General features: G+C 40.7%; 1 protein-coding gene across 36 annotated transcripts in view; it reads right to left on the bottom strand.

Moving 5' to 3' along the window:
* shot (dystonin-like protein short stop) overlaps window positions 1–25682 on the bottom strand; it is a 111223-nt gene that overhangs the window by 47609 nt on the left and 37932 nt on the right. For 22 of the 36 annotated variants that reach the window (XM_065475380.1, XM_065475375.1, XM_065475381.1 and 19 more), the window contains exons 3-7: window positions 15025–15042; window positions 14163–14219; window positions 13148–13237; window positions 10479–10556; window positions 8903–8995 (exon numbers count right to left, since the gene is read on the bottom strand). In XM_065475380.1, coding sequence (XP_065331452.1) covers window positions 8903–8995; window positions 10479–10556; window positions 13148–13237; window positions 14163–14219; window positions 15025–15042 — 336 coding nt within the window. Of the gene's footprint in view, window positions 1–3166; window positions 3566–8902; window positions 8996–10478; window positions 10557–13147; window positions 13238–14162; window positions 14220–15024; window positions 15043–25682 lie in introns of those variants that run through there. The other 14 variants (XM_065475395.1, XM_065475400.1, XM_065475413.1 and 11 more) reach the window with 3 other exon arrangements.

Genomic DNA, 25682 nt, shown 5'->3' with positions numbered 1-25682 from the left:
TTACGTGTGTGTGTTGTTCTTTTTTATGCAGCGAGAGGCGCCGAGGCCCTTGTGGCGTTTTGTGTTGAGCTGCGTGTAAACAAGTCTCGCTTAAATCAGCTCATTAAATGATATTGCTGATGTCAGCTCACTGATGTTTAATTGTCTCGTTGAAGGATTATTGTAATTTGCCGGAGGGATTTATATGGAATAATTTCAATAAAAAAGGCTTAAATCCAGAAGAGCGTCTCTGGGATACTAATAAGGTTGGAATAAAATTACCATTGATAGGCATTGACTTCTCAATCTGGAGTTCTGCACTTGTCAACTTCTTTGATAATTAATCCAAAAGCAATAACAGGAATGACGAGGAGCCTAAAACAGCTTTGCTGTGCTTAGTTATCTGAGAGACAATAATTTAACAATAATTTACTTTAAATGTTTGTAAAATATTATGACTTGTTTGGAGAAATAAAAACGAATTGATTGAATTTAATTTTTATCTTCATTTGTTCGTCCATTTTGGTTTCAAATTCACAATGAGCATAGAGCGATTTAATATTATATTAGATTTAATATTTTATTATTATATCCAATATAGAAAAGGGGACGCTCACAATCAGCGCAATACGCAGCATCCCGATTTGGCGGGGCCACAATAAAGCGACACTCCTTGCAAAACCCTAATATTTTTGCCATTTTTGGTGCGTCGATATTTGCCGGTGACGATAATGGCGGGTAATTAGCGCCTGGAGTAGATATCGCTTGTTTGCGCGCCAGATGGTCAGTCTTAGGAAAGAAGAAAGCGCTTTCTTTCGCAACAAGTGCGATATCGGAATGCAAATGGCAACCTTGACTGGCCAAACCTGCCGCCCGGTGTGGTTCACGCATTTACCAAAGCTGCTTAGAATTTTGATGGATTACGGACGTGCGTCGGTCGAATGGACGATCAATCTCCCTGTGAGAATCGTCATATGAGTGACGTCACGGAGATCTTGTGGGCATGTACCGCAGAAAAGGCTTCACAACTTGCTCTCTGCTTTATTGCAAGTGGGTGTATGGCCAAGGCTAGTGACAAAATCAATTTGAGCCGTTGCTTTCCGAATTTACGATGCTTTATAAGAGATAGGAGGAAAAAGCCGGTGATGGGCGGTGCGGCTCATAAAGCATTTAAAATGCTCTTAATTAAAATGTAGATGTATTCGGAGTAGAATAATTTATAATTAAAAAAATTCACTTTGCACACGGAGTTAATTGATATACGCCACCTGTTCATTCATCTGCTGCTAGCGCATTTTAGCCATAACCTATAAAAGGGATTGGACGCGATCCAACTATTGTTCCTTCTGCTAATGAATAATGGGCAAGAGTTTCTCCATTGCATGGCTGTTTCTCAGAAAAACACCGCAGCCGAAGCCATCCATTACTCTGCTCAAATTGGATTTTTATGTTACGGAAACCGTTCTTTGTGGTGGATTAATATCAAAATCCAAACCCAACTGATAAATCTTCCAAAAGTTATGTGACTTTCAAAAGCCTCAGAGGCACGGGGGATAAAGCCTCACTCTCCGTTTCGACCAAGGGCAAATCGATTACTCGGCGCATCAGGTTTGCATACATTAGTGCATCATTCAATCTCGCAACTAGATCCGCTCTTCTGTGCAACGCAACACCAAATTCAAAGTATTACTCGCTGACGTTTTCCTTGAAATTTGAAATCAATCGGCATCGGTGGAGAGTGTGCCTTGGCTCGGCGGTATCAGCGACAATAATTACCTTGCGCGAGTTTGTTTTAAGCGAACGCCGAAGAACAATGGTCGTAAAAAGGCGAGGCACCAGAGGGACTCATCTGACTGAGAGTAAATATATAGTGCCACCTCGTATATAGGTGCAGGCGCTTGTGACGCCCAAGTTCCTAACACCACGCTCTGCGACCGACAGCCGAACAATGACTGCAGCGATAAATTTTTCTTGCAGGTGACGAAATAATTGATCAGCTCGTTAAGGCTTGAAATTCGAATGGGTGGGTGCGATTCACGCTCCAGTAGGAATTTTTAGGGGAAACGGCAAGTCAGATGTAGATTGAGATTTAAGTTGTTTGTAAATGATATCCCCTTCCTTTCAGCATTAAGATTTTTCAATTTTTTCTTCTTTGATATGGTTTTACATTTTCTACCCATCTTGAACTTTAGAACACGTCTCAAGACCCCTGGGTATCTTATTCGAGAGAGCTCGACGAGCAGCGTTTCCAAATTGCACGAACGCCGCCTTCTCCATTAGCTCTGCGAGGATGACCGAATTCATCTGGGAGTACGCATTTTAAGCCGAGATAGGCGACCCGCACAACCGACACACTCTGCTGGTTGCCTAAGCCCCATTTCCAGGCACGGGGCAAAGTTTGAATCCGAGGATGTGTATCATGGTAATTGATATAATCGAGAGAAATGTGGACCAGGCTGCTCGCGAGCTACTGCGCAGAACTGCTTGGTGTGTGTACGTGTGCAACAATGTAAGCGTGTGCCCGCACATGACCTAGTAGGTGACGAGTCAGTCGATTGAAGAGCGAGCTGCTGGCTGACGTAATTTTGGCACGAAATAGAAGGAAAAGTGGTGGTTTTCAAACAAAGGAAAGCGAGTTTCAGGCCAAGGAGCAAGCGACTTTAAGAGATATGGAGGAACGTGCTGCTTTAAATTGCTGTTGTGTAGTGCTGAAGCAAAATTCTGGTGAAAAACTGAGGAAAAATTGCTTTTTCAAGGAATACAGCTCAAATTTTAGTTCCATGTAGATTCATTCCTCTTTTGATCTTGTGAGCTTATACAAACAAATAGGCGAACATTTTATGCGGAGAATTTAGGAATGATTTTGGTAAATGTAAAAGAAGGAAAAGATATAAAACTTAGTCATCCCAAAAGGGGATTTCGTATTAAAAAATTTTCATTTCTTAAAAAAGGAAATAAGATTGTAAGTGCTAATATTCTGTAATTTACACAATTTAAACCATTTCAAATGAGCCAGACTGAAGGAAATCAGGGCACAAAGCATTGATCAAAATGTGCATTTTCTAAGCTAGGCGAGGATGACGCGCCAAAAACACTTAGATTTTGAAAAAGAGAATCAAGCCAAAGAGTATGATTAATTTTATTGCAAAAGTGTGCGAGTGAAAAGCATAACTTTGCAGTCACGCACCAATTTTCGCGGCCTCGGGGTGGGCGAGGATGCGAACGGTTGGATGGACGACGTCCTGAAGGCCGCCAGAATGGGCGACGAGGAGCCCGGCTCGGGGCTCCTGCTGGGCCCCGGCTGAAGCGGCTGCTGTTTTTGCGCCCCGACGACGAAGGGCTCCCAGCGTTCGTGCAAGAGGCGTTTGCGGGCCTCGTGCTTGAGGAATGGCGACGCCAATGGGCTGCACGGGGTCCCTTGGGGCAACCGTGCAGGCGAAGCGAGTGGTGAGCGAGGCGGGGGCGGTGTGTTCGGGGGCACGGGGGACGACGACGGCCCTGGGGCAGGCACGCGGATTGGGCTGGGGCAGCGGGAGCGGGAAAGCGCCGTTTTTAGCAGTTTCCACGGCATATTTTTTGCTAATCTAAACTCTTCTTTAAAAGCAGTCTTTTTGTTTTCCTTTTGATTGCAATAGTTTTTGACGGATAAATTTTTCTTCTCTAATCACTAGGCAGAACACGAAGATTTGGGACGAATGCTGGAAAAAGAGAGGCCTTGACGAGCGAGCATCGGGCGCTGCTTCTTTTCTCAGATTTTGATCACGACTCCAGCCGTCGCAAAAGTTACATTTCCTGCGCTCTTTTTGTTTAGCTCTGCCGCAACGGGAAGAAATGCGACTTGGCACTCACCCAAGTGAAAAATTTTTTTCGCGACGGCGTTTCCGCCTTAAGGGGTAATCAATTTAAACTAGAAGAGTTTGCATTACACACTGGTCACGTACGATGAAGAACGAGCAAGTCGCAGATTAACTTCAGCCGTTGTCCAACTCTGGAACTAAAACTTTTCAAAGGCGCATGCACCTTTTGCGTCGCAAACTGAATTGTGATAACTCTCAATCTGGAAAAGTAGTGCGCCTCACACGATTTCAGTTTATTGATTTTGCATTTGAAATGGTGCACGTTGAAATTAGCTTGGTAAATGAATTAGTATCTTTACAAGAATTCTTGTGTTTTTATTTTCTTATTTGTTTAATTCATGATACTACAGAATTTTAGTCAAAATATTACCATTGAAAATCACATGAATATCGGAAAAAACGACAAGCATAGAGACGTAAAAAAATGGTTGTCATATGCCGCAAGTGAAGTATTGAATTTAATGATAATACAACATTTGAAAGCTTTTAAATAAATATTTTAAAATAGACTTCATAAATTGAATTCAATCTACTGATAAAAAAAATCAGATTCTGATTGGTTGCAATATTTTGGAAACCATTTCATCGAAAAATCAACAAATGCGATAATAAACTACGACCCAAACCGAACCTTTAGAAATTTGACGAAGAAGCACACCAAGAGGTCGAAGATTATCGAGTAAAATCACGCGTAGGCGGTTGATGAGTATTGAAAAATAGTTGGCAGGAGGAAAATAGGCCCTAGGTAAGTGATATGCAAGCGGCGCAGGTACGCAACGAAACAACGCACTGCGCCCGTGCTAGACGATTTTGATGCAGACTGGCTGGACGGGCCACTGGACCACTTTCTCGGGACACTTTCTGCACATGGCGCGACAGGGCAGAGGCCGCGGCCCGCCTGCTGCCACCGGCTCGGTCCTATCGACTGCCTGCCCCGCCACCGAGAGCCCGGGAGTTGCCGCAGCAGCGGCACTCTTTGGGCACGCGCGCGCACCCTGCTTCCCAGCGCGGCCCTATTTTCGGCCGCTTATCACGCAACACGCACCGCCTGATCCTGACGGGTCCTTTTTGCCCTTTTCGCATCCGAGAAGAGAGATGAGCCAGCGTCTTTTTATGGAGGGTTGAAATTGTGTCTGAGCTGCTTTCCCATGCAGAAGGCATACTACTTAAAGGGTATGTAAAGTAAATCATTGACTTTACGTCAACCATCAAATGGAAAAGGGTGAACTGCGATGACTTTCTTTCAGTGAGTATTCTTTTTTATTATATTACATAAAAATAAAATTCCAAAACCTGTTTCGTCAAGACTGACCGAGTTGATCTCCTGAAATTGCAATATTAGCATTTAAATTGCTCAAAAAAGTAGAAATCATCCACTTGCAAAACAGGCTCTCATTATTATTCATTTGGAGTGGAAAGGCGAAACAGAAGCATTGTCGTTGGTGCCAACCTCGACACGAGTTTTGCAACAAGTCGGATTCGCGTCGAATCATTTGGCTACGATGCAAAAATCATATTTCATCTGGCAGAGAGGCGTGCGTGAAGAATACAAATAATGCTACGATTAGCAGGCGTTGAGGGTAGCCACAATAAATCTCAATTTGATTTAGTATGAAAAACGGTTGGAGCTCGCGTCAAGCTCAGAAGTTTCCACACTCCCTAAACTTGAAGTCTCCTCAAAAGGTCAAAAGGAAATGGTGTTTCATGGATGTGCTCATGAATTTTGAGATTCTAAAAAGCTCTTTGGTAGTATTTTTTTTTAAAATTGAAAAATGCTGAATTGTGTCATAAATAAAGTTTCAAAATAATAATTCGTTTTTAAGTTAATGGGTCGAAATCGTTAATTTGACCATTCATTTTTTTCAATCCTGTTGCGAAGAAAAATTGCCAATGGCCACACAACTTATTTGCTTGAAAAATCGAAAATGGATTTTAATTTTTACCACACGTATTGAGTTTTAAGCCCTTTCAAAGCGTATATAAAACGTTTTTGTGCAGCACCTTTTGACTCGGCGCTATACCATGCAACAGTAGCCACCTATTCTTCAAACTGGGTATTAGCGAGTGAGCACCGTTCGCTCGGTTCGCCATCTGGCGATGTTCTCCATAACTCGTCCAACTCAAAATTCAACCGGTGCCTGCGGTGGCGCTTTAAATACAGTATAATCCACACATTATATTGCTCTTTTTTTGTCTTTTAATGACTCGTGTAATATAGCAAAACTACACAAAGAAAAAGCGTGTTTTAAGGGCGTGGAGGAACACAAAATGGAAAGGCACAGTCAAACGAAATGCAGAATAATCGACACCCAGGCAGCTGATTGCAGCGAAAGGTGAAATTGCAAACAACCATGACCTGCCACAACACATGGTTTTGAGTTTTTTTTGCAATCAATAACCGAGACTTACACTGAAGCACAGTCATGTAACGAAAAAAAAGAACGGGAGTTACGCAAGCCGGGTGAGGTTTTTGCCCTTTTAAAGCCGGTGACTCGCCGCTTTTTTGTCTCATTGCACTCTGCGTCCAGAGAACACATTAAGAATAAGCAGAGGAGCAGAGGGATCACAAAATACAAATGAGAGAAGCTGAACAGAAAAGTTGCGCGCGAAATCTGGCAGCATATTTGGGTGCTTACCTTCAACTTTTCCTGCTATTGGGTGGTGCACCACAGAAGGGCACGTGCGCGGGAAAAATATCACAAGAGTGCATCAATTATTATCACAAGAGTAGCAGATGATACGAATGAAGCTATATTGCGTTAAAAATTGTGCGGCGAGAGCACAGTGGCTTTCGTGTTGGAACAAAGATAGTTGAGTGAGTTTCATAATATATACTTTTTGTTAAAAGTTATTGAGCTCGTTCTTTATGTTGCGGTGTTTGATATAACCCTAAATTTGATAACAACAACCATGAAAATATTGTCCTGTATGATAACAACTAAATTATTTCTCAATACAATTATAATCCTGGATTTGATTTACACCAATTAACAAATTTAACAAAACAGCGAGGTTCACAATTTAGTTGAATCACCCATACTATTTAGAATAAGCCGTGTGCAAAAATAAGATAATATAAAGTAGTTTTTTTGCTCGACACCGATTTGTGCTTTCTTGCTACTAAAGTGCGCAGAGGAGAATTAAAAGTTCCCGGCCATTGGCTGGGTGCAAAGAAAGAAAGAGAGTTTAACACGAGCACTGTGACGCGGCTGGGAATTTGCATGTCAATCTGAAATCCTATACACCTGTCTGTCTGCCTGGCTTCGCGCGTTCTGTGACTGTAATACGCTCGAAACTAGCACACGTGAAAAGCCGAGGTTTTTCAGCTCGACGCAAGGCTACTGTTTTAATAACAGCTTACCTCACTGATAATCGCTGGTTACTTTTAACCAAGTGGACGTGCGTTTTCTTGCTTTTAAAACACTACTTAGATCGTTTAGCATTAGAGCTGATGTTTCTACTGGCTTTTGTAATTTCTAATACCGGCTTGAAATGACGTGAAAAATACTTGGAAATTCTACAAATAGTTCAGCGCACTTCATGTTTTTATTCTTGCGTTTTTCGCCGAGATTATTATATAGTTTGCAGCGATCAGAAAGTAGTGCTGGCCAAACTGAGCTTTGTAAAACCGGACACTTGAATCGCATCAGATTATGGCTTCAAATAATTCTGAACGTCTGATGCAGATTCTATCATGAGAGAAGATTTCTAAAAGGCGGAACTGGTCGGGTTTTAATTGTGAGTGAAAATGCGAGTGTTCTTTTTTGCTGTGCGAGGATTATTTCTCAAGATTAGTGTAAGCATATGCGGCAGCGCACACATCACAAATCGTATTCCGCGTTAGTGAATTTCACCGCGCGCGGTGTGCCTTTTCAGAAGCTGCGTGTATAATTCATGTGGCAACGAGCCATTTGCAGGCAGGTCACACGCGCACAATAGTCGTATGTCCACTCTTTCTCTCTCTCACTCACACACACACACACACTCGTGTAATAGACCAAACTTGGTCCACTCCACTCCCCACGGCGACCAACGTTTCCCACTTTCTGATGCATAAAAAAATTAGAAGCCTAATGATGTTCTCCTTGAGATGAATGCGTATCTGTAAATGTCGGTCGGTCTTAATTTCCAGGCTTCTGAGAAAGGACCAAGGGCCGTTTCGCGTCCTGACTAGAGTCACGTGCTTGTCGGGTAAAATCCGCGGCTCGGGGACAAACCCTAACTGCTGTCAGTAAAAAGTTGCTTTTTTCCATAACTGTCTATTTGATTTATCTTATACATTATTATCCCGGTTGACAAAGAAGGCAAGCTCAAATTTCAAATCAAGTTTCCATCGCAATTTTTTCTAGAGTGTTTAATTAACTGTTGATAATCATGCCAAGATGAAAAATTAAAAGTCGCGTCCAATCATCCGATGATTTATTCTATACGTGAAGATAAAACTTTTTGACATAAGCGTATTTCTGTAGCGCCCGTAACAGCTGATTCTGGCCTACGAGTTAGTGAAAAGCTATAAACTGCGCAACTTTCTCATCAACAAAAACTGCTGACACTGATTAAGACATTTAACTGCTTTTACGAGAAGTTTAGAGAAAAATTTATCCGTTCAGAAGTGTCTGGCCATAAATGGCGAGCAGCTTTTAATAACAATTTACAGCCAAGTTCTCAATGGATTTGGCGCTCCGTGTGCAGTAATTACTGCCACGTTTAATATCAAACGACGGTGAAAAGCAGCAATGACCGCAATTAATTAATCTCTCGATCAAATTGTTGCCAAACGCGGTGTTTTGCTCCTTATTTCGGCTACGTCTGCTTGCGCAACGTGTAATTATCCGTCAGTTTTCGACTGTCACTTTCAGACACCGATTTACGACGAGCCAGGCGGATTTCGACTCTGAAGAGATTTGAATGCGCGGTATTTCGCTCGCGGCGGATGCAATCTCTTCTTTGTGTGCATGTAGGTACATGCGCTGGCCAAATAATGGCGATTACGGTAATAAGAAGTATACACTCGCGTCTGCTTTCAGACTCGTGAAGCAGAGAAGAAGAGAGAAGCAGTGACTCACCTGGAAGTGCAGAATGATGGTCCAGATGAGGCCCAAGATCAGCTTGGGGTTCCCGTCAACGATGTCCTCCGCTCGGATGTTCACCAATTTTATCTGCAATGCAAAGCACGTCAGGATTTAAATATTGCGCATTAGGAAATAACAAAGCATTTTTTGAAATCTTTAAATTGCGTGATAAATTGATATTTCAAGTTTGATTCTAGTTTCATACTTCTGTACACATATTTTAAGCAAAATTTGTTGGCTCAATGTTGCAGAATTGTAATTTAAAAGGCGGAGGATAAATAACCTAATTTTGAAATGATTTCATTTGAATAAACTCCTCTGAAACAAACAAATCAACCGAAATGCACGTGCATTTGCCTATAATTTTGAAAATAAATCAAACATTGGTGTGGCGACGACCTCTTCACCTCTGCTTATCCCTTATTTCTTTCGTTGTAGATCGTCTGGAGAAGTAAAAACTCCACAGCTGATTTATTCGACCAAAGAAAAATAACAGCTTGTTATTTCTACAAGCGGATCGCATTACACCACGACGGACATTTTCGCTTGATAATAAATAATAGACAGTCGAAAATTTCGCTGCCGGCAGCTATTTTCTTTGCCCAGCTGGCTTGTGCTGAGATTATCAGCGCTGCAACAATTACCGCTCTCATTTACTCAATTATCCAATTACGCGAGCGTGCACTTTTCTTTTCAAAGCTTCAATGCGTGTTTCCAACAAAGTAACTCGATAAAACATCGGCATCAGTCTCGCTCCTACAACGGAATCGCATTTTGTTTTACGAGTCCGCTCGTTTCATTAAATTCAATTACGGCAGTGGTAATTGCTGCATGCGCGGAATATCTGCGCTTAGGGGTCATTATAGCCACCAGACTCACCAGAAAGTGCACTTGTAATTCATATATGTGGCGTAACAACAGCCAACAATAATTGGTATTTTAATTACTGGAACAGATACACCTTCTTTTATTACATTTTAAACTGCAAAAACTACTGTTTGATCCTATTAACTAATAAATTTGTATTTCAATTAAACATTTTTCACCAAAATTGTAAAAAAAACGTAATTCAATAGGCGTGCGTATTGACTACCTTTTTTCATTTCTTTAACTTTTTTAATATGTAAAAAATTTTACATTAAATTTGCAGCAATTAGTTTGCAAAATAAAATTATCTCATCACATTATTGTGAAAACAGCCCGAAATTTTGTATACCAACAGTAATTCATTAAATATTCACTGCTTATTCAAACAGGTTTTAGAGGCGATAATTACAAATATTAACTGATTCGTGTCACTAACGATCCGCGAGGTGCGAAACTAATTAAAGAAAGTAGGCCTCAGTGAGCTCGCGACAATGGCGTGATTTGCATCAATTATTGAGCGCCGAAGCAGGAGATGGGAGGCGTCAAAATATTATGCAGCTTTGAAGAGGTCGACGCTCACATCAGTCGGAGGAAATTGAATTACGAGGTTTGCTTTCGCCGCAACGTGAGCAGGAACGAGAAAATAAATTTGAGCACAGTTGTGCGCGTTTAGCAGTAGATAATAAAAAAAATACCAACTCACCTTCCTGTATCGCAAAAAGTCGAGCACCACTTGCACGTTCTGCAGCATGTGGAATCGCAGACGACCTCTCTCTCGCGGCTGAAATGCGAAAAAGACAATGGTGTAAGTAAAGTATTGTAATATAGTTAAAAATTATTTTAAGAAAATATTTCAGCTCATGAAGCAATAATTATTTTAATATTCTAAATTAGTGATGGAAAAGGACAAATTAAGATTTATCTTGTTAACTATTCTGTGAACATTGAAAATCTTTAGCAGGTAAATTAAGACGCAGAATGCTTCTCAATAAAGTGAAAAGAGTATTTCGTCGTGGTAGCGGAGAAATTGCGCATGAGTTTTTGGTTCGCCCGGCGAAATTGCGCATTTTGAAAATTGCGCATCTTGAAAAGTGCGCATCTGACATTTTGAACCAAACACATTTTAATGCACATTCTGTTTTCTCCCCCTCCAATACATGCTTGACAAAAATTTCAAACCAATCCGAGCACTAGAACGCTATCTAGTGACGTTTTTTATAATTTGTATCCTCCTAAATATGGTATCTTTCAATACTTCATAAATTTGCTCAGAGTGGTCCTAGAACCAAAATTAAAAAACTGATTTGCTCGTCTCAACAAGGCAAACAACTTTTATGTTGACCCCAAAGTCATAGGTCAAAGGTCAAGGTCATTAAAATTTATATTTTTATTTTAAACTCAAATTTGAAAATGATCGTGTTGAAAATTTTAATTTTCTTTATAGCCATTTTGTAGAGCACAAAAAAATAAGTTAGACACGTTAAAATTTCAAATGTTTTTAATATAAACTGAAAAATATGAAAACCCCTGTTTTTCGAGGTCGGTAAAAAAGATAATCGACCAAATCTAAACTTCTAATCATCCGGTATTAAAAAACTGCATACCGTTAGACTCGTCTCTACGTCCCCAAGTGCACTAAAGGGGTATGAGACCAACCAACCCCCCAACCCCCTTTTAACCCCCTCAATAACGTGAAATTTAGCATTTTTCGTCTGTTTTAACACCTTAAGCACGACGTTGGCGATTAATTGTCTTCTTCAAACCAATTTAGTTACTTAATTCATTTCAAGACGAGTCAAACGGTGCGTATTTATTGTAAATAGGACCACTAAAACCCTAGATTCGGGTGCCACAAAGTTTTTTTTTATCGAGATGGACGCAATAAAATGCTCGATATAAGCACCAAATCTCAGGTTGTGGTGGTCCTATTTACAAGAAATACGCACCGTTTGACTCGTCTTGAAATGAATTAAATAACTAAATTGGTTTGAAGAAGACAATTACTCGTCTACGCCGTGCTAAGGTGTTGAAAGTTGAAACGTTTTTTTCTTGTGATTTATTGTTATCGACATAATTTTGGTTTTAAATTATTATGAGTGGCAGAAATATTAAAGAAATCTATTCCCAAACATCCAAGGCAAAAGCAGCACCATAATTTTAAAACCAGATTTCATAATATTTGTAGGTAGAATAAAAATTATTACAAAAACCATGCATATCTTTCGGGCACGTTCGTTAAACAAGGCCGTTTATGGTCGTTATATCGCACTTTGATAAAAAATAATTTAAACCATTTTTTAAAGCTATAAAATAGGCATCTAATTTCATTGATAGCTCTTTTGTACTCCAAAACCTGTGGCGCGGAGACAGTTTTCTCCCTCCCCTGTAAAATTTAATATTTTTCAAATGCGCAATTTCACCGGGTTTACCAAGAACCTATGCGCAATTTCGCCGGGCGAACCAAAAACTCATGCGCAATTTCTCCGCTACCACGACGATTTATTGTAATTGTTCTTATTGATTCGTATTCATCGTATTCATATGCAAATCAGAGATTAGCAAATAGGCTAATTGGAGATATGCGTGCGTCCGATGCATGTTTTCCAGTCAAGAGAGTGCAATAAAACGAAACTCCCGAGACAGGATTCTGAATACAAAAAGTTTTGTTCGGTACACTTGTCGGCCTTGCCTTTAAGGATAAAGCAATTACGCCCGGTTGCATAATTCGCGGCGACGCTCCGCAGCACGGCAAGTCTCAACTTTTATTGTCCTCAGCCACCTCAAGTATATGCATATATGTTTATTTATTAAAACGCGCCTAAGGAGATAATGGATTTCGAATTAACACGCAGTCATGCGACCGACGACAGGATTAATTTAAGCTGCTGACTTCACTTCGTCGCGGGAATTATCGAATTAATTACAAAATGATTTCAGCGGCAGAGAACAGCATGAGGTGTATATTTATTTAGAATCTATCCGAGTGAGTGGATAGAGGCAAGCCGGGAATGAAAGAGAAGCCGCCGTCTCAAATGCGTAAATATAAAAGAAAAATGATCGTTTGCTCACTCTGAGCCTAAAACATAATTTTTCAGTTCACAGATAATTAAATAATTTTCTGCTCCAACACTACAAAAAATAAAAAAATGCAAGGACAAATTTTTAAATTTAATTAGCAAAACGTCAATGATCTTGAATCGAAAATCACACCGCAGGTCAGTCTCCGTTCTAAGAAGCTGATTTTACAAAATAAATAAATGTGGCTGGCGCGACGAGAGTCATGTTGTCCATGGAATGCACATAAATATGAGCGTCCGCAGAGGCCAAACAAGGCAATTAATATAAACTGACGAACAGAGAATATAGACTCACCAGGTGCTCGCCGGAGAGGACTTCAAGCAGCGAGATGAGGCTGTGGCCATCTCGCAGATCCTCGAATAAATCATTCACGTGACGGTTGGCCTGCAACAAAAAAGAAAAGGTAAAGGTCAGAGTCACTTTTTTGCAAATGACGAGAGTATGTGAAGTATGCGATATGTTAATGCGTGAGGTGTAAGAAGGATGAATCAGTGACGAAATTTAGGGGAACCATTATCAAATGAGCAGGGGTGACATCATAGCACGTCAGTGACGTCACGCAGGTACTTTCCGCATGCGATGACGGCGGGACGACGTGCAAAATCTTAAAGATAAATCTCATTTGATATTCGCATTGTGTTTTGATTGCGGTAATGAAAATACCGCAAAAGTCCATTGTCTAGAAATACTTAAAAATAATTTAACGCCAGGATTAAAAATGTTATGACACGAAAATCAAATTATTTTGATCCTAATCTAACAGTTAACTTCTAACGCATGATAAAATACTTTCTTATTGAGTAATTAAATTCAATCATGCGTGACGATGAACATTGACGTTATTTAATTGAATGATGACTTGGGTCTTACAAGTGACAATGCACGCGTACAATAAAATGCAAAATAATGAGGTGAGGTGTTGATTAAAATGAGACACGAATGGTCGTGAGGTGTGATACGCAAACACAAAACACAAAAAGAGTTATGACGATGGTGATTTAACTCGCCGAAGCCTTGTTGCGAAACTAATTTCGTCTCGCAATTAGCATAAAATTCACAACTCATTACGTCTGTTGACAACAAACAGATCTTCAGCTTCACTCGAGCTGGTGAACTGTTTTTCTAACACACAAATTATTGAATTTTCAGCCTGAGATCCCGTCCAAAAGGAAAAGGCTAAATGATGCAAATCAAAGCGAATTATTTCATATGTGTTTTATAGCCATGCTGCACTAGTTACTAATATTTCTAATTAAAAATATTTTAGAGACAAACAAGGTTTCACACGCTCTGCTGACGTCAGACTTACGATTGGAGAGCAGCAAGGTCCACTGGTATTAGAACACACGTGGAGACACGTGTAGGTCTGCAAGAAATAACAACTACCCTCAGAACCACCACCAACCACAAAATAGGGGATGAATATATGACATTTTTGGAGAAAATTTAGACATTTTGGGAAGTTACAATTTTATTAATTGTAAGGGGAATTTAATTTTTGAACGTTAACTAATTTTTGAAGAAGAACAAATAATTGACAATGGATGATGGAAGTCCAACTAGAATTTAAAATATAATCTTTTAATCTAAATTCTCTCCGCCTTGAGGAAAACAACACATCAAAGTGAGCTGAACACATAATGTGGACATCAATATTTTACAAGGCAATCAACCAGGTACTGGAATCTAATGTAAAATAATCCGCATTGAATGGACACGCGAGCAATAATTGTGGCACACGTCACGTGAGCAACATGATTAATGGATTCGCAAAAACTATAATTAGATACGACTTCTCGCTTTGTTGTTGTTTCTAGTTTCGCAACTACGTTGCAGGTTGTGTCGTCTTAATCGCAAACTGGATCTTTTAATCACTTGGGTCATTTATCACTCGGCAATTATTGCCATGGTTTTCCCACAGACTTACTACAGGGAAAAATTAATTTGCAGGCTAAAGGAGAAATTTTGTCAATTGACATGCTTCATTCTTACGTTACATGGCATTGAATTTAAAGGGCAAGGATTTCAAAAAGCCAATTGGAAATTAACTAAATCACGAGGCATAATATAATAATTTCATGCGGGACGCGGAGTTGATTGACTTTATCAGTTGTTTTTATCATTTGTATGTACACAGAGAGTGAGAACATTTGACGTTTATAAATACTGACCTGAATATATTTCCAGTGCTGCATGCAAAACAACAAAAGAGAGGAACAAATAACAGTTATATAATAATCCGTTTGCGTTTTGTTTTTTTAAGTTGTGTCAAAATGCATAAACTCTAAATAATTTTGCATGCGACTAGAAATGGGTCTTAATGTATTATGCGTTAGGTGCAGAACACTAAAAATGAACTCGTTGAATACGATAAGGAGCTTTCAAAAGGATGAATAAATAAGCATTCCACTTGATTTTGAGTGTCTACATGATAATGATGAAGCGCATCGAGACATTCGAGACTAACTAATTTCTCTGGAAACATCAAAAGAGATAGCCGCCGTAGAGCGAAAATTTATTGCTGCTCCTTAATTAAGTCCCTGGGCGGTTAATTAAATATAATCATATGCTTGGGTCAACAACAAGTCAATATTTGACGTTTGAACGCTGAGCTTCCATTTGTTAAAATAGTTTTTTGGTTGGGCATGTGTTGTGACGCTGCCGGATAGCACGAATGGGCGTTGGTTTCCGCACTATGGTAATTTAGATAGGAAGCAGTCTGCGAGTGCCACAGTGGTCGTTATTGGAGCTAATTGCGAAAAACCGCAGCCAGGGTGTTCCTGAATCAATGACCACCCTTGCAGAAAGTTTCCGGCTAACTCATTTCCCTTTAAATTGAAGATAATCCATTTCTACAGTTCCCATCACGAATAATCAGCCGGCGCAACGAAAGAAATTTTCACAACCAAGAAGTGGTAGCTAATACTTTCTTTAAATTATTAAAGAGGTCTCTAGATAAAAAAAAAAAACATTGAAATAAAGATGAGAGTTCATAGGGTGCTAAATTCCATTGAAATTGAGAAACCATATTTGTTTTGAGGAAACTAAATAGTATCCTTGAGTTTAACAATGAATCTTTTTTCTGAAAATGCAAATGTGACTTAAAGGAATGCGGTGGCGGAAGGGACAATGCGGCACTCATTGTTTCGCATTGGAAAATTTATGTCCAGCGTCAGTAGACTCTGCAACTTTACAATCCCTACAGTTACTTATTATTTCTCTCTTCATAAGCAAAATGCAGATCAATTGGATACAGAAAGAACAATGAACAATAAAAGTGGGCTGCTAGTACACACTCGCTCGGCACCTTTGCATCTTCCCTGAGAGCCACGCCAATTTGTGATTCGCGGTCTAATTAGACTTGTCGTCGTGGACGTTTGCTTGGTGGATCGAGAGCTGCGATTCTATTGTTTAGCAAGAAATTCACGATTTGTTCGTAATGAATTGAAAAAAAGCTCCCGCTGACATTTTAAATTGAGACGGATTTCCCTCGCGGAAAACAACACTCTCTGGCCCAAATCAGAACCGCCATTAAAAAGTAAATTCACGAGTAAATATGCACCGCTGACAGACATTAAAGTCGTTAAACGCGAGAACGCTGTTCGTCATTAGAGTGCATAAAAAGGTCGTAAAATTTGTCCGAGAAGTGGAAGCCTAATGGGTCTGAAATGAAGAATTACGCGCTCCACCCAGCAGCAGTCGCTGGAGCTGGAGAAAACGCAGGGCATTATTTCACCATCGCGAACGAGATTCAAGGTTCATCCTCCTGCGAATGAATCCTAGGCTCCGCGCGCGTGACGTCACGGTCTAGCTGACGGTTATGCGGGCCGTGGGTGTTATACGTGTGCTATCGGCCGTGCCCACTGGCTCAACGATTACTTACACTTTCAGCTGCTAACCGTTTAGGCGGAACAATAAAAATAATAACTGCCGCCCGAAGAGAGCAGCAGAAAGAACAAAGGTGCTCTTTTTCGGCGCAATTATGCAAATTGCAAGTTGTTTGTGCGCTGTACGGTGCTGAGTTTGGAGCAACGCTGTAATTGACTAATGACACTTTCACTTCTGCCACCATTTTCGCTTTTAGCAGTTAATTAAATGCAAAATTGCGATCTTTTTTTTTTGAAAATATTGAATGCACTCTATAGAGAACACCGAATTTTGATCTCGTTTTCATATGGTCGAGAAGCCTGCCAAAAGAGATCCCTCACCCAGAAAACTTCCCTCTAAACGGCTGAATAGCAAAAAAGAGGCACTTCTCATGCTTCTCATTTTCCCACGGGCCACCGTGATAAATTCGAATGTAAACAAAAGTCGGTTGAAATAAAGGAATCAAAAGTATCAGAAGGCGGTCGGCGATCCACGCTTTTGGCCGTCAAAATGTGATGTCTACATCGAGCGTGCCTTTATGTAATGAATGAAATTAGTTACACCCAGGATGATGGATTGCGGTGACTGATACAACAATCCGCACGCGACTGCCGAGACGCTCAAAATCAAGTGGAATGAATAAATAAATGGGGTAAATAAATCTAGAGGAAAATTGAAATACTCGTCAGGAATACGCTTCCCTTGCCTCGTGGCAGGGTCTGGTATTGAATTTATTAAATTGTTTAAAACTCAAGATATTATTCTCCTCTGTGCTTTCTTTCTTCTAAACAACAGTGTGCATTGTTTCTTACTCTTCTCATCGTCTCCGTGCATGCTACACACAATGGGAAATAAAAATCGAAGAATAAGAATAACTTTGATTTATATGCCTGAGAGGGTATTCGACTGGTGATGAATGTATTCTAATAACGGACTTCAGCCGCGCATTAGATTCAACTTCCAAACTAATCAAACTACAAGTATATAAAAAGTAATCCTCGAGATAAACTTGTGCGTTATCTCTCTTCTCTACCTAGAAATGCCACTCGAAAAGCATGCTGCAGATTGTGTCAAAACAACTTAGTGACGAAAAAGTCTATTGTACTGCGCAAACGAAAGACTATGCAAAACCCTTAAATGTGCTCGCGAGGAAAGCACAAGGATTGAAAGCTGCTGGATTGAATTTTGTTTAGCTTGATACTACTATAGACTGTTAGTGACAAACCAAAGCCAAAGTGTTTTTCTCTGTCTATGAAAAGGCGGATTCGCGTTTGCAACATCCTCAGCCTGACGGATATGTATTTACCTGCAACAGACAAAGAACAGAGATTAGTCACTGGTGATAAGGAAAGGGCTAATATAAGAACACTCTTGACATTTGTATTCTTAAAATGATATGCCTTTTTTGAGTGAATAGGAAACGAGAACACGGCTCATTACTATCGCATTATCATTGAATTGTGTGGCTAAGTAAACATTTTTAGGAATCAAGACACATCAAGTTGTCACGACAGTATACACGTTGACAACTGTTTTGAAATCAAATGCAGTTTTATATAAGTTCACCGATTTTTTTAGGATCACGACTGCCTTTTCGTGATTAAACGATATTTAAAATTTTATTATGAAACCCAGCCGAGAGTACTGAGTCTAACGAAATTCTGCGGAAGCATGACTAACAATTCACAGCGCCGCCCTTTGCCGCACAAAGCATAACAGTGTTGACTGAGCTCGAGTCCGCAAATTTGGCTGACAAAGAGGACGAACGTCGGCGACTTTGTTACTTTTGCTCACGATTGCGTCAATTACTTTAGTGACAATGTTTGAAAAGTATCTGCTGGGAAATTTCCGCTCCGCTGGCCGCGACTAACGACCGAATTCGGCGCTGGCCACTTTTCCTTTCCTGCTCTTTCTCCGCGAGCCGGCGCAGCCGTTGCTTTTTCACGCGGAGCAAATTTTTAACTAACTCAGCAGCAGTTTCTAATTCAGGCGGTAGATTTTTATCAGCGAGGAGCACTACTTTCGATTTCGGTATTGTATAATGTGTTTCATTTCTCCGAACGGCTGCCAACTGGTGGTTGACCTTTCCCCGATTTGGAATTGGGATTATTTGTCTCACTGTTTCGTCACAGCTCAGCTTCTTTTAACCACCGCGCGGCGTGAATATTTTTTCCTTGTGAGCAGCTTTCATGTAATCCATGTGATCAATTCTTGAATGTGTCTTTTATGGAAAGGTATAGGATAGCTTATTCATTTTAAATTTTTTGTAATGAATCGGTTAAAAATGAAGTTAACTATATACATATAGGTATATAGTGCACTTCGAAAAAAGAGCTTTCAGATTAAAAAATAATTGGCAAACATATTTTCTTTAATTGAAATACACAATTATTTATAATATGATTTTAAGAATGGACAGTTATATGAAATACGAGTAAAAATGAATAATAAGATTTCATAACGAATTTGTAATAAAAACATCATTTTCTCAAAATGCGTCTTTAAGAATGCTGTCGCTTGGCAGTTTAAATTCATGCTTGCTTTTCCTGTTGCATCCCACACTTAAATATAAAATGGCAGTATTGACCTAAAGTCAACTTGATGGAGACAGTCGTGGCAATTATTACGAGTGTTCAGGCGAGAGGGACGTGTGTGTGTGCGTGCGACAGGGCGGCGTTGGTTGTGCAAACCAAAGAAGATAATTGTGCGCTCGGACGGACGGAGGAATGGCCGACCGGTCCGACCACGCGCAATCCGTTCTCGATGGAACAATCATCATAAATGCGAACCACCTGATCGAGCGCGCGCCACTCTTTACTATTTTCGCCTGTCGTCCGCCCCCGTGCAGGTAGTAATTCTGATACGTAAGCACGACGTCACGACTCGACCTGTCCTTTTCTGGCCAACACGCGGCCCTCTCAATGAGCAACATCTGGACGCGTCCGCCTGCCCAAATAATCGCTCGCAGCCATAAGGAATCAATAAAACGCACGCCACGCAGATAACACACTGGCCAATTATGTTATTATTCCAGTCGGCACCCACATGAACTTTAGACCCCCGTCTTTCATCTTTCAAATTTGACTGGTAAAATTTGGATGAATTGGATGCCCAAATCCAGGCATAATAGTGCACGAGCAAATATTGTATTCGACCATTCAATTATGCACAACTGTCTATGGATACAATCCTTTTTTGGAAAAGACCGCGCATTAACTTTTATTACGTTTTGAAAGAAGTGCAATCATTTATAAATTTGAACAAAATGCTCCAATCAAACACTTTAACATCTGTTGTAAGATTTGAATATTTGATCTCCAAATAAAGCCTCCTATAAATGAATGAGTGGAGCAAATATTTTCGAGTTAGAAAGGCAATCAGATTTTAAATGAAAACATCATCTCCGCCTAGCTCAATCAGCTTTGATATGGGTAATATCTTTACAACTGGCATGCAGCGTGCTCCAAATTTTGTGGCAGGCCCTAATTAGTCCCGATCAAAGGCAGTCGAGTGCAATAAAGTTTACAACACGAGCGCAGACGTTGTTGATTTTTCTTTCGGCAGCTTTATAGTGAGGCAACTCCTATGTTTTAGTTGCGAAAATCTGAATGACAGAGCGACATCACATTATCAACGCATAATCGATCTCTCTCAACGTGACACGCTCGAAAACAATTTGCCACGGCCGAAAATCACTTAGAAGAGTTTCGAGTAGTGGCGTGACGGCAACACGGCATGCTTGCAACTCGTGAACAACAAGTTCTTTTAGTCGGTTGCATGCTGTTCCAAGTTTCCAGTCGGCAAATTAGTTGTTGAACACTACAATTTGAGAGAAATCACTGCGTTGCATTGCATTATGTGGCGATTTAATAAATGCCGACATTTCGAAAATAAATCATGGAGTTCGCTAAAAATAAAAACTGCGTGCTATTTTATGCAGAATTTGACAATTAACGCAATGGCTGGGCTGTGCGAGAGAGTCAAGACTTGTATATTGTTTAATCTTATAAAAATTCCACTCCACCAAAAATATTCTTCGCTGTGTTTATAAAAGTGAGACAGCTCGCAATTAGGAGGCATATTTTTAAAACCGTGAGTAAATTCACAGCAGCTGGAGTTGCATGTTACAAACAGATTAATCACTGGTGCAGCTTTCAAATCGCGTGCAAAGAGAGCCAAATTTCACCGTCAAGGCGGAAACTGTTTTCGCGTTATCTCCATGTATGCAGCACCGACGAGTAAACAAGCAACTGCACTCAGTGCATACTTGACCTACATTAACCAAAAATTAACTTTCTTAATTTGGTAAAAAACGAACACGGGCTTCTCCTGAAAATTGCAAGGAGCGTCTGCAAACAGGTGAAACTTTTCTCGCCCCCGATTCCATTTTTTACTATTTCAGCCCATTTCCTGTGCCCAGGGGTGGAAAAGGTGGCGAAGAGCGAGCAGATTGCGGCTGCCCACTTGATGTCACCCGATTAGTGCGTGGCTGCCTTGTAAGGTGGAATGGCGAAAATGCCGTGAATGAGAGCGGGCGCCCATCGGCGGCAGGGTGTGGGCTTGGGTCGCGGCGTAAATCTCAACAGCACCACTGACTTATAAACTGGTCGCGACGGCCCACGCCTGCTGAAATCGACGCCTACGTGTCTGATTCGAGCGAAATACACGTATCAACCGCGATGGACATAATAAGTCAGCTTTACTGCTTTTAAATGGACCAGCTCTCCCATTATATTGGACCGACGCACTCGACGATGTTATCGCAGCATCGCCGATGGGCCAAATTTAATGCGAAATCGACTTTGCGAGCCATCAATCCTGCACTTCTCACATAGATAAGTAGATCAACGATTCTGTAATTTAGTATCTGTAAAAGTGATCAACAAAAAAGTATCGGTATGCCAGTAACGTTTTTATGCAATTATAGACAAGTTTTTTTTTAATAAAATGTCGACATTTAGAGTCAATTTAGAAGTTTCAAACAAAAGAATCAGGTTTACGAATACTGCCTGTGAAAAAATATCAGGAATTTTTCGGTGAGTAGGCAAACTTTTGATTTTTTTACGAGTTTTTTTGTTACAAATATCATCCCGCACAATCAACTCCAGTAAAACACCCTCATCTCTAAAGAAAGCCGCACATCATGCTTGGCCTGCAAATGAGCAAACCGTGTTCAGCTCAGCACCGTCCACTCACTTTGCATTTAAGAAAGAGTATCTCGAGTGAATCAATGAGGCGTGTGCGTCAAAGTGATGTTCAGCGCTCATAAAATGATACGCCGAGCCACCCACGACGAGCGAACCAAACACGTACATAAATGGGATCACGTCCGCAAGCATTATTGTGAATTTTGAATTCCCACGTGGACGCGAAGTCTCGGCCGCGGGCCACAGAACGTTTATTTTATAATTGCCGATTTTTTCGCGCGACTTGCACAGGCGTTATTTACAACTTGGGCCCATAAAGAAGGTTGCGCAGCACTGCTGACACTTTTCGATGAATAATTTGCTCGCTGGCCGCGGCCGCACGAAATTTGAAGGCGCCTGCGAGAGGGTGCCATAAAATTTCACTTTCTGACGATAAATCAGGCGGCCCGTTGCATATCAATGACCCATTTGCGGGCACAAACATGGACGTTGCGTCACGTCGAGCGAGTGGGAAACAAGCGACAACAGGCGACCCACGCGAAAAGCTATGCACTTCTTTCTCATAAGTATATAATAATAATAATAATAACATCCACAGACGTATTAAAATGCATTCAAAGTGCAGCCCACGCGTGCAAAAGGGACTGCAGCGGTGTTCGTTCATTCATTCTATTCCGCCTCCGCACAGGGGCAATTTCGTTCCGTCAGGGTCTCCGCCTGTCGAAATGGAGCTGTTTGTGCGTTTCTCTTCACGGCCGGGGAAAATATAACGCAAAAGCACGGCCAGATGAATTCTCTCCGTGTGCTTTTTAGCCTCCTAATTAGGTAAAATGTCAACGAGAGACTCGTTTGAATCGCGTGCGCCAGCGAAATCTGATCCTTACGAACAATGAGTGAAACATACACTCGCCTCTTTCCACCCACTGGCTCATTTCGACTTGTTTATGTCTCATTCATAGCCAGGCAGCTCGGCGATTGCCAGATTTCTATCATTCTTGTTACAAATAAATGCTCTTTAGAGCTTGGAAGGGTAAATCCAGTGAATTGAAATATCTAAGAACTGAAAGTTTTGAAATCTTCACAAAGGAGTCTTTAGAACAAAGGAATCGAAACTGAGGCGTGCTAAAATGTAGAGAAAATAATTTCTTGACAGGGAACTCCTAAAACTTAGGTTAACTGCAAAATTAGATGATTCAACTCTGAAATTTCAAAAAATAATAATAATAATCATTATTTTTTATTCAGCTTATAGCTCTTTTTTTATATCAAATAACAGGAATTGCATGGAAACCCTTTAAAAATATTCTGCAAGCATCTTCTAAACTCAAGTCGGAACTGTAATTTCAAGAGGATGTGTTAGACCTGACGCATGAGGCATGAGGCGTCCAACTCACTGTTTATTCTGAGATGTTGCGTGGTCATTATGCTATCTTCATAGAACGACAGTTAATTTTGCATTGTTTGCTTTTATCTGATGCGGCGAGATGATTTATTTTCTCCATCGACATCACTGGAACTAATTTGAATAGTACCTTCCATTCAACTTGGCGCTCGTCACGCGCTTCTCTTTCATGAAAAACGAACCGCAATTGCTTGTTGACATCATCAACCTCGACCTACGCAAATTCCGAGACTTTATCTATTCTTCCGAGCAAGTCGTCACGCTGCTTAATTTCCTCCAAAGTGACATGAGGATATATGAGTTATGAACAGGTCAACTGTCATTTCCCCAAGAATAATTCGAGCAGAGACGCACGCACTCTCTCTGTAATTGGATGCCGATGCCTGCAAACTCGAAACCGTGTGTGCATGCTAATTGCTCAATTAGTCTGTTTCCCTCTTGCACTTAAAATTGTACTCAGCTTCGATGTGTCAGCCGGAGTGTGTCAAGAGGAGCAACTCGAGCACAATCTTTCCCGTCACCGCCTTAAAAGGCAAAGTGCATTAATTGAATCCCCTACATATCTGGCATCTCGTGAGCATTTTAAAAGCAGACTGACTGAGACGATTGATCGTCGGCAATAATTATTAGCTATGTGACTGCGAGCAGGTACAACAACAGTGCGAATAAAATGCTAGTGGCGCGGAGGCGACGCCGTGTCGTTTTGCTCGCCTGTGTCATTTAATTGTGTTATTATTTATGCTCAATGATGACTATCTTGACAGAATAAGTGCCAGCAGCTCGAGTTACTCACCAGTTCAAACAAACGGCCGTAATGTTGGTATTGTTGTTTCAAGTTGCGTACAATTTTCCACAATTTGCAGCACGCACGCTCTTAAATAAATCAAATCACGTTTTCTCAGCTTATTATTTCAAATTAAATCTTCTGTAAAGCTCTCTCTCTCTCTTGCCAGTAAATTTAAAAAAGTGACGTTAAGGAGGATTTAAAATTCTCCAATGTGAAACAAAGAATGAGCTTGTGTACTGAACAAAGTGGTATTTTCGTGCTTGAGAGATGCGGCGCGTGTATTGAACGGTACTTGAGCAGTGTAATTAATAAGTGGAGCGTGTAATTGAAATGACGTGCAACCGAAAGAGCTCCACACGCGCTGCACTCACTGCAGACAAAGCTTTCATACATATCGCATCCAAAGAGGAGCCTTTGGAGAGAGAGGAGAAAAACAGAAATTAGTGTGGAGCCTAAATATCGCAAATTACATTTGCTGTGTACCTAATTTTATTGCTGCACAAATCAGTCGTGACCTGCCTCAACGCAGTCGAGCGTGGCGAAAAGTGATTATTTAAAGACCGCTGCGATGGGATCAGCGCGAATTTGTCAAAATAGTAGACGCTCGTAATCGGCGCGAATCGCAAAATGAATTGACCGGACCGGCCGGCGCCGTATTTGGCAATGTTTACGACATGCTTTAGTGCTCCATTCGCATAATGAAATCGCCACATTACTACCTACAACGTGGGACTGACCAAGATGGCCTCGACTGGCATTTTTTTCTTTTGCAAAATAATGTCACCGTTGAAATTTCTGACTTAGTCGAATAGTAAAAAAATTAATGCAAATTATATGTGCCTGAGCGTTCCTATAAATATTTCGCAACTTTTGGGAGAAAGTTCGGGAAGATCAAAAGGATTTGAGCCTAGCGTATATTTTAATTCACAATTTATATTAAATTATTCACAATTGGTTCGTAGGGACGCCAGTAGAATTGCACAAAGAGCACTTTTGAGGAAAGCAAAAAAATAATTTACCCACAAAGATTGCATTTATGCTTCAAAGCAAAATATCTCTTTAAGTTTTTACATTCCCATATAATCCTTCTATCGATAACAAAGTTTTCTTTGAAATGCTTTTCAAGCCATTTCTAAACTTCGTTATCTTTAATTGCATCACAAGTGGATCCCGAATGCTTCGCATTCGTAACGTAATGTCTCACAGTAAGAGTCATCACATTCATAATCCACCCGATTCATTAATTTTTGTCTACCTCTTATTTTTGGCAACCGTGCAGCAAAACATCACGGCCACTGATTAGTTCACATTTAATGGCTACTTCCTAGGCAGCTAGAGCAGCGAAAGGCCGCGGTGAGGTGCATTTTTGGTGAGCTAGGAAGCTTCTTGCTCTCCTGGCCTGTTATTACGGCAAGGTGACCTTGGACGGGGAGCCGCAGAGAGTGTGTAGTATAGTAGTTTATTCATGCGATGGATTCAATTTTGGCAGGTGAGTCGTGCTGTCAGGGAATTTCTTGTGACCACAAGATTGCTCGGCGTGGACGCGCAAAGCAGTCGGAAAATTTTCTCACACGCTCTTCGTGCGTGGCGAAAAAAATTACGGAAAACTGGGGGTTTCAATCGGAG

This window comes from Cloeon dipterum, chromosome 1 (assembly GCF_949628265.1).
Source record: "Cloeon dipterum chromosome 1, ieCloDipt1.1, whole genome shotgun sequence".
Classification (NCBI taxonomy): domain Eukaryota; kingdom Metazoa; phylum Arthropoda; class Insecta; order Ephemeroptera; family Baetidae; genus Cloeon; species Cloeon dipterum.
The sequence above is the reverse complement of the archived record's forward strand: the minus strand, read 5'-3'. Positions and strand labels throughout refer to the sequence as shown.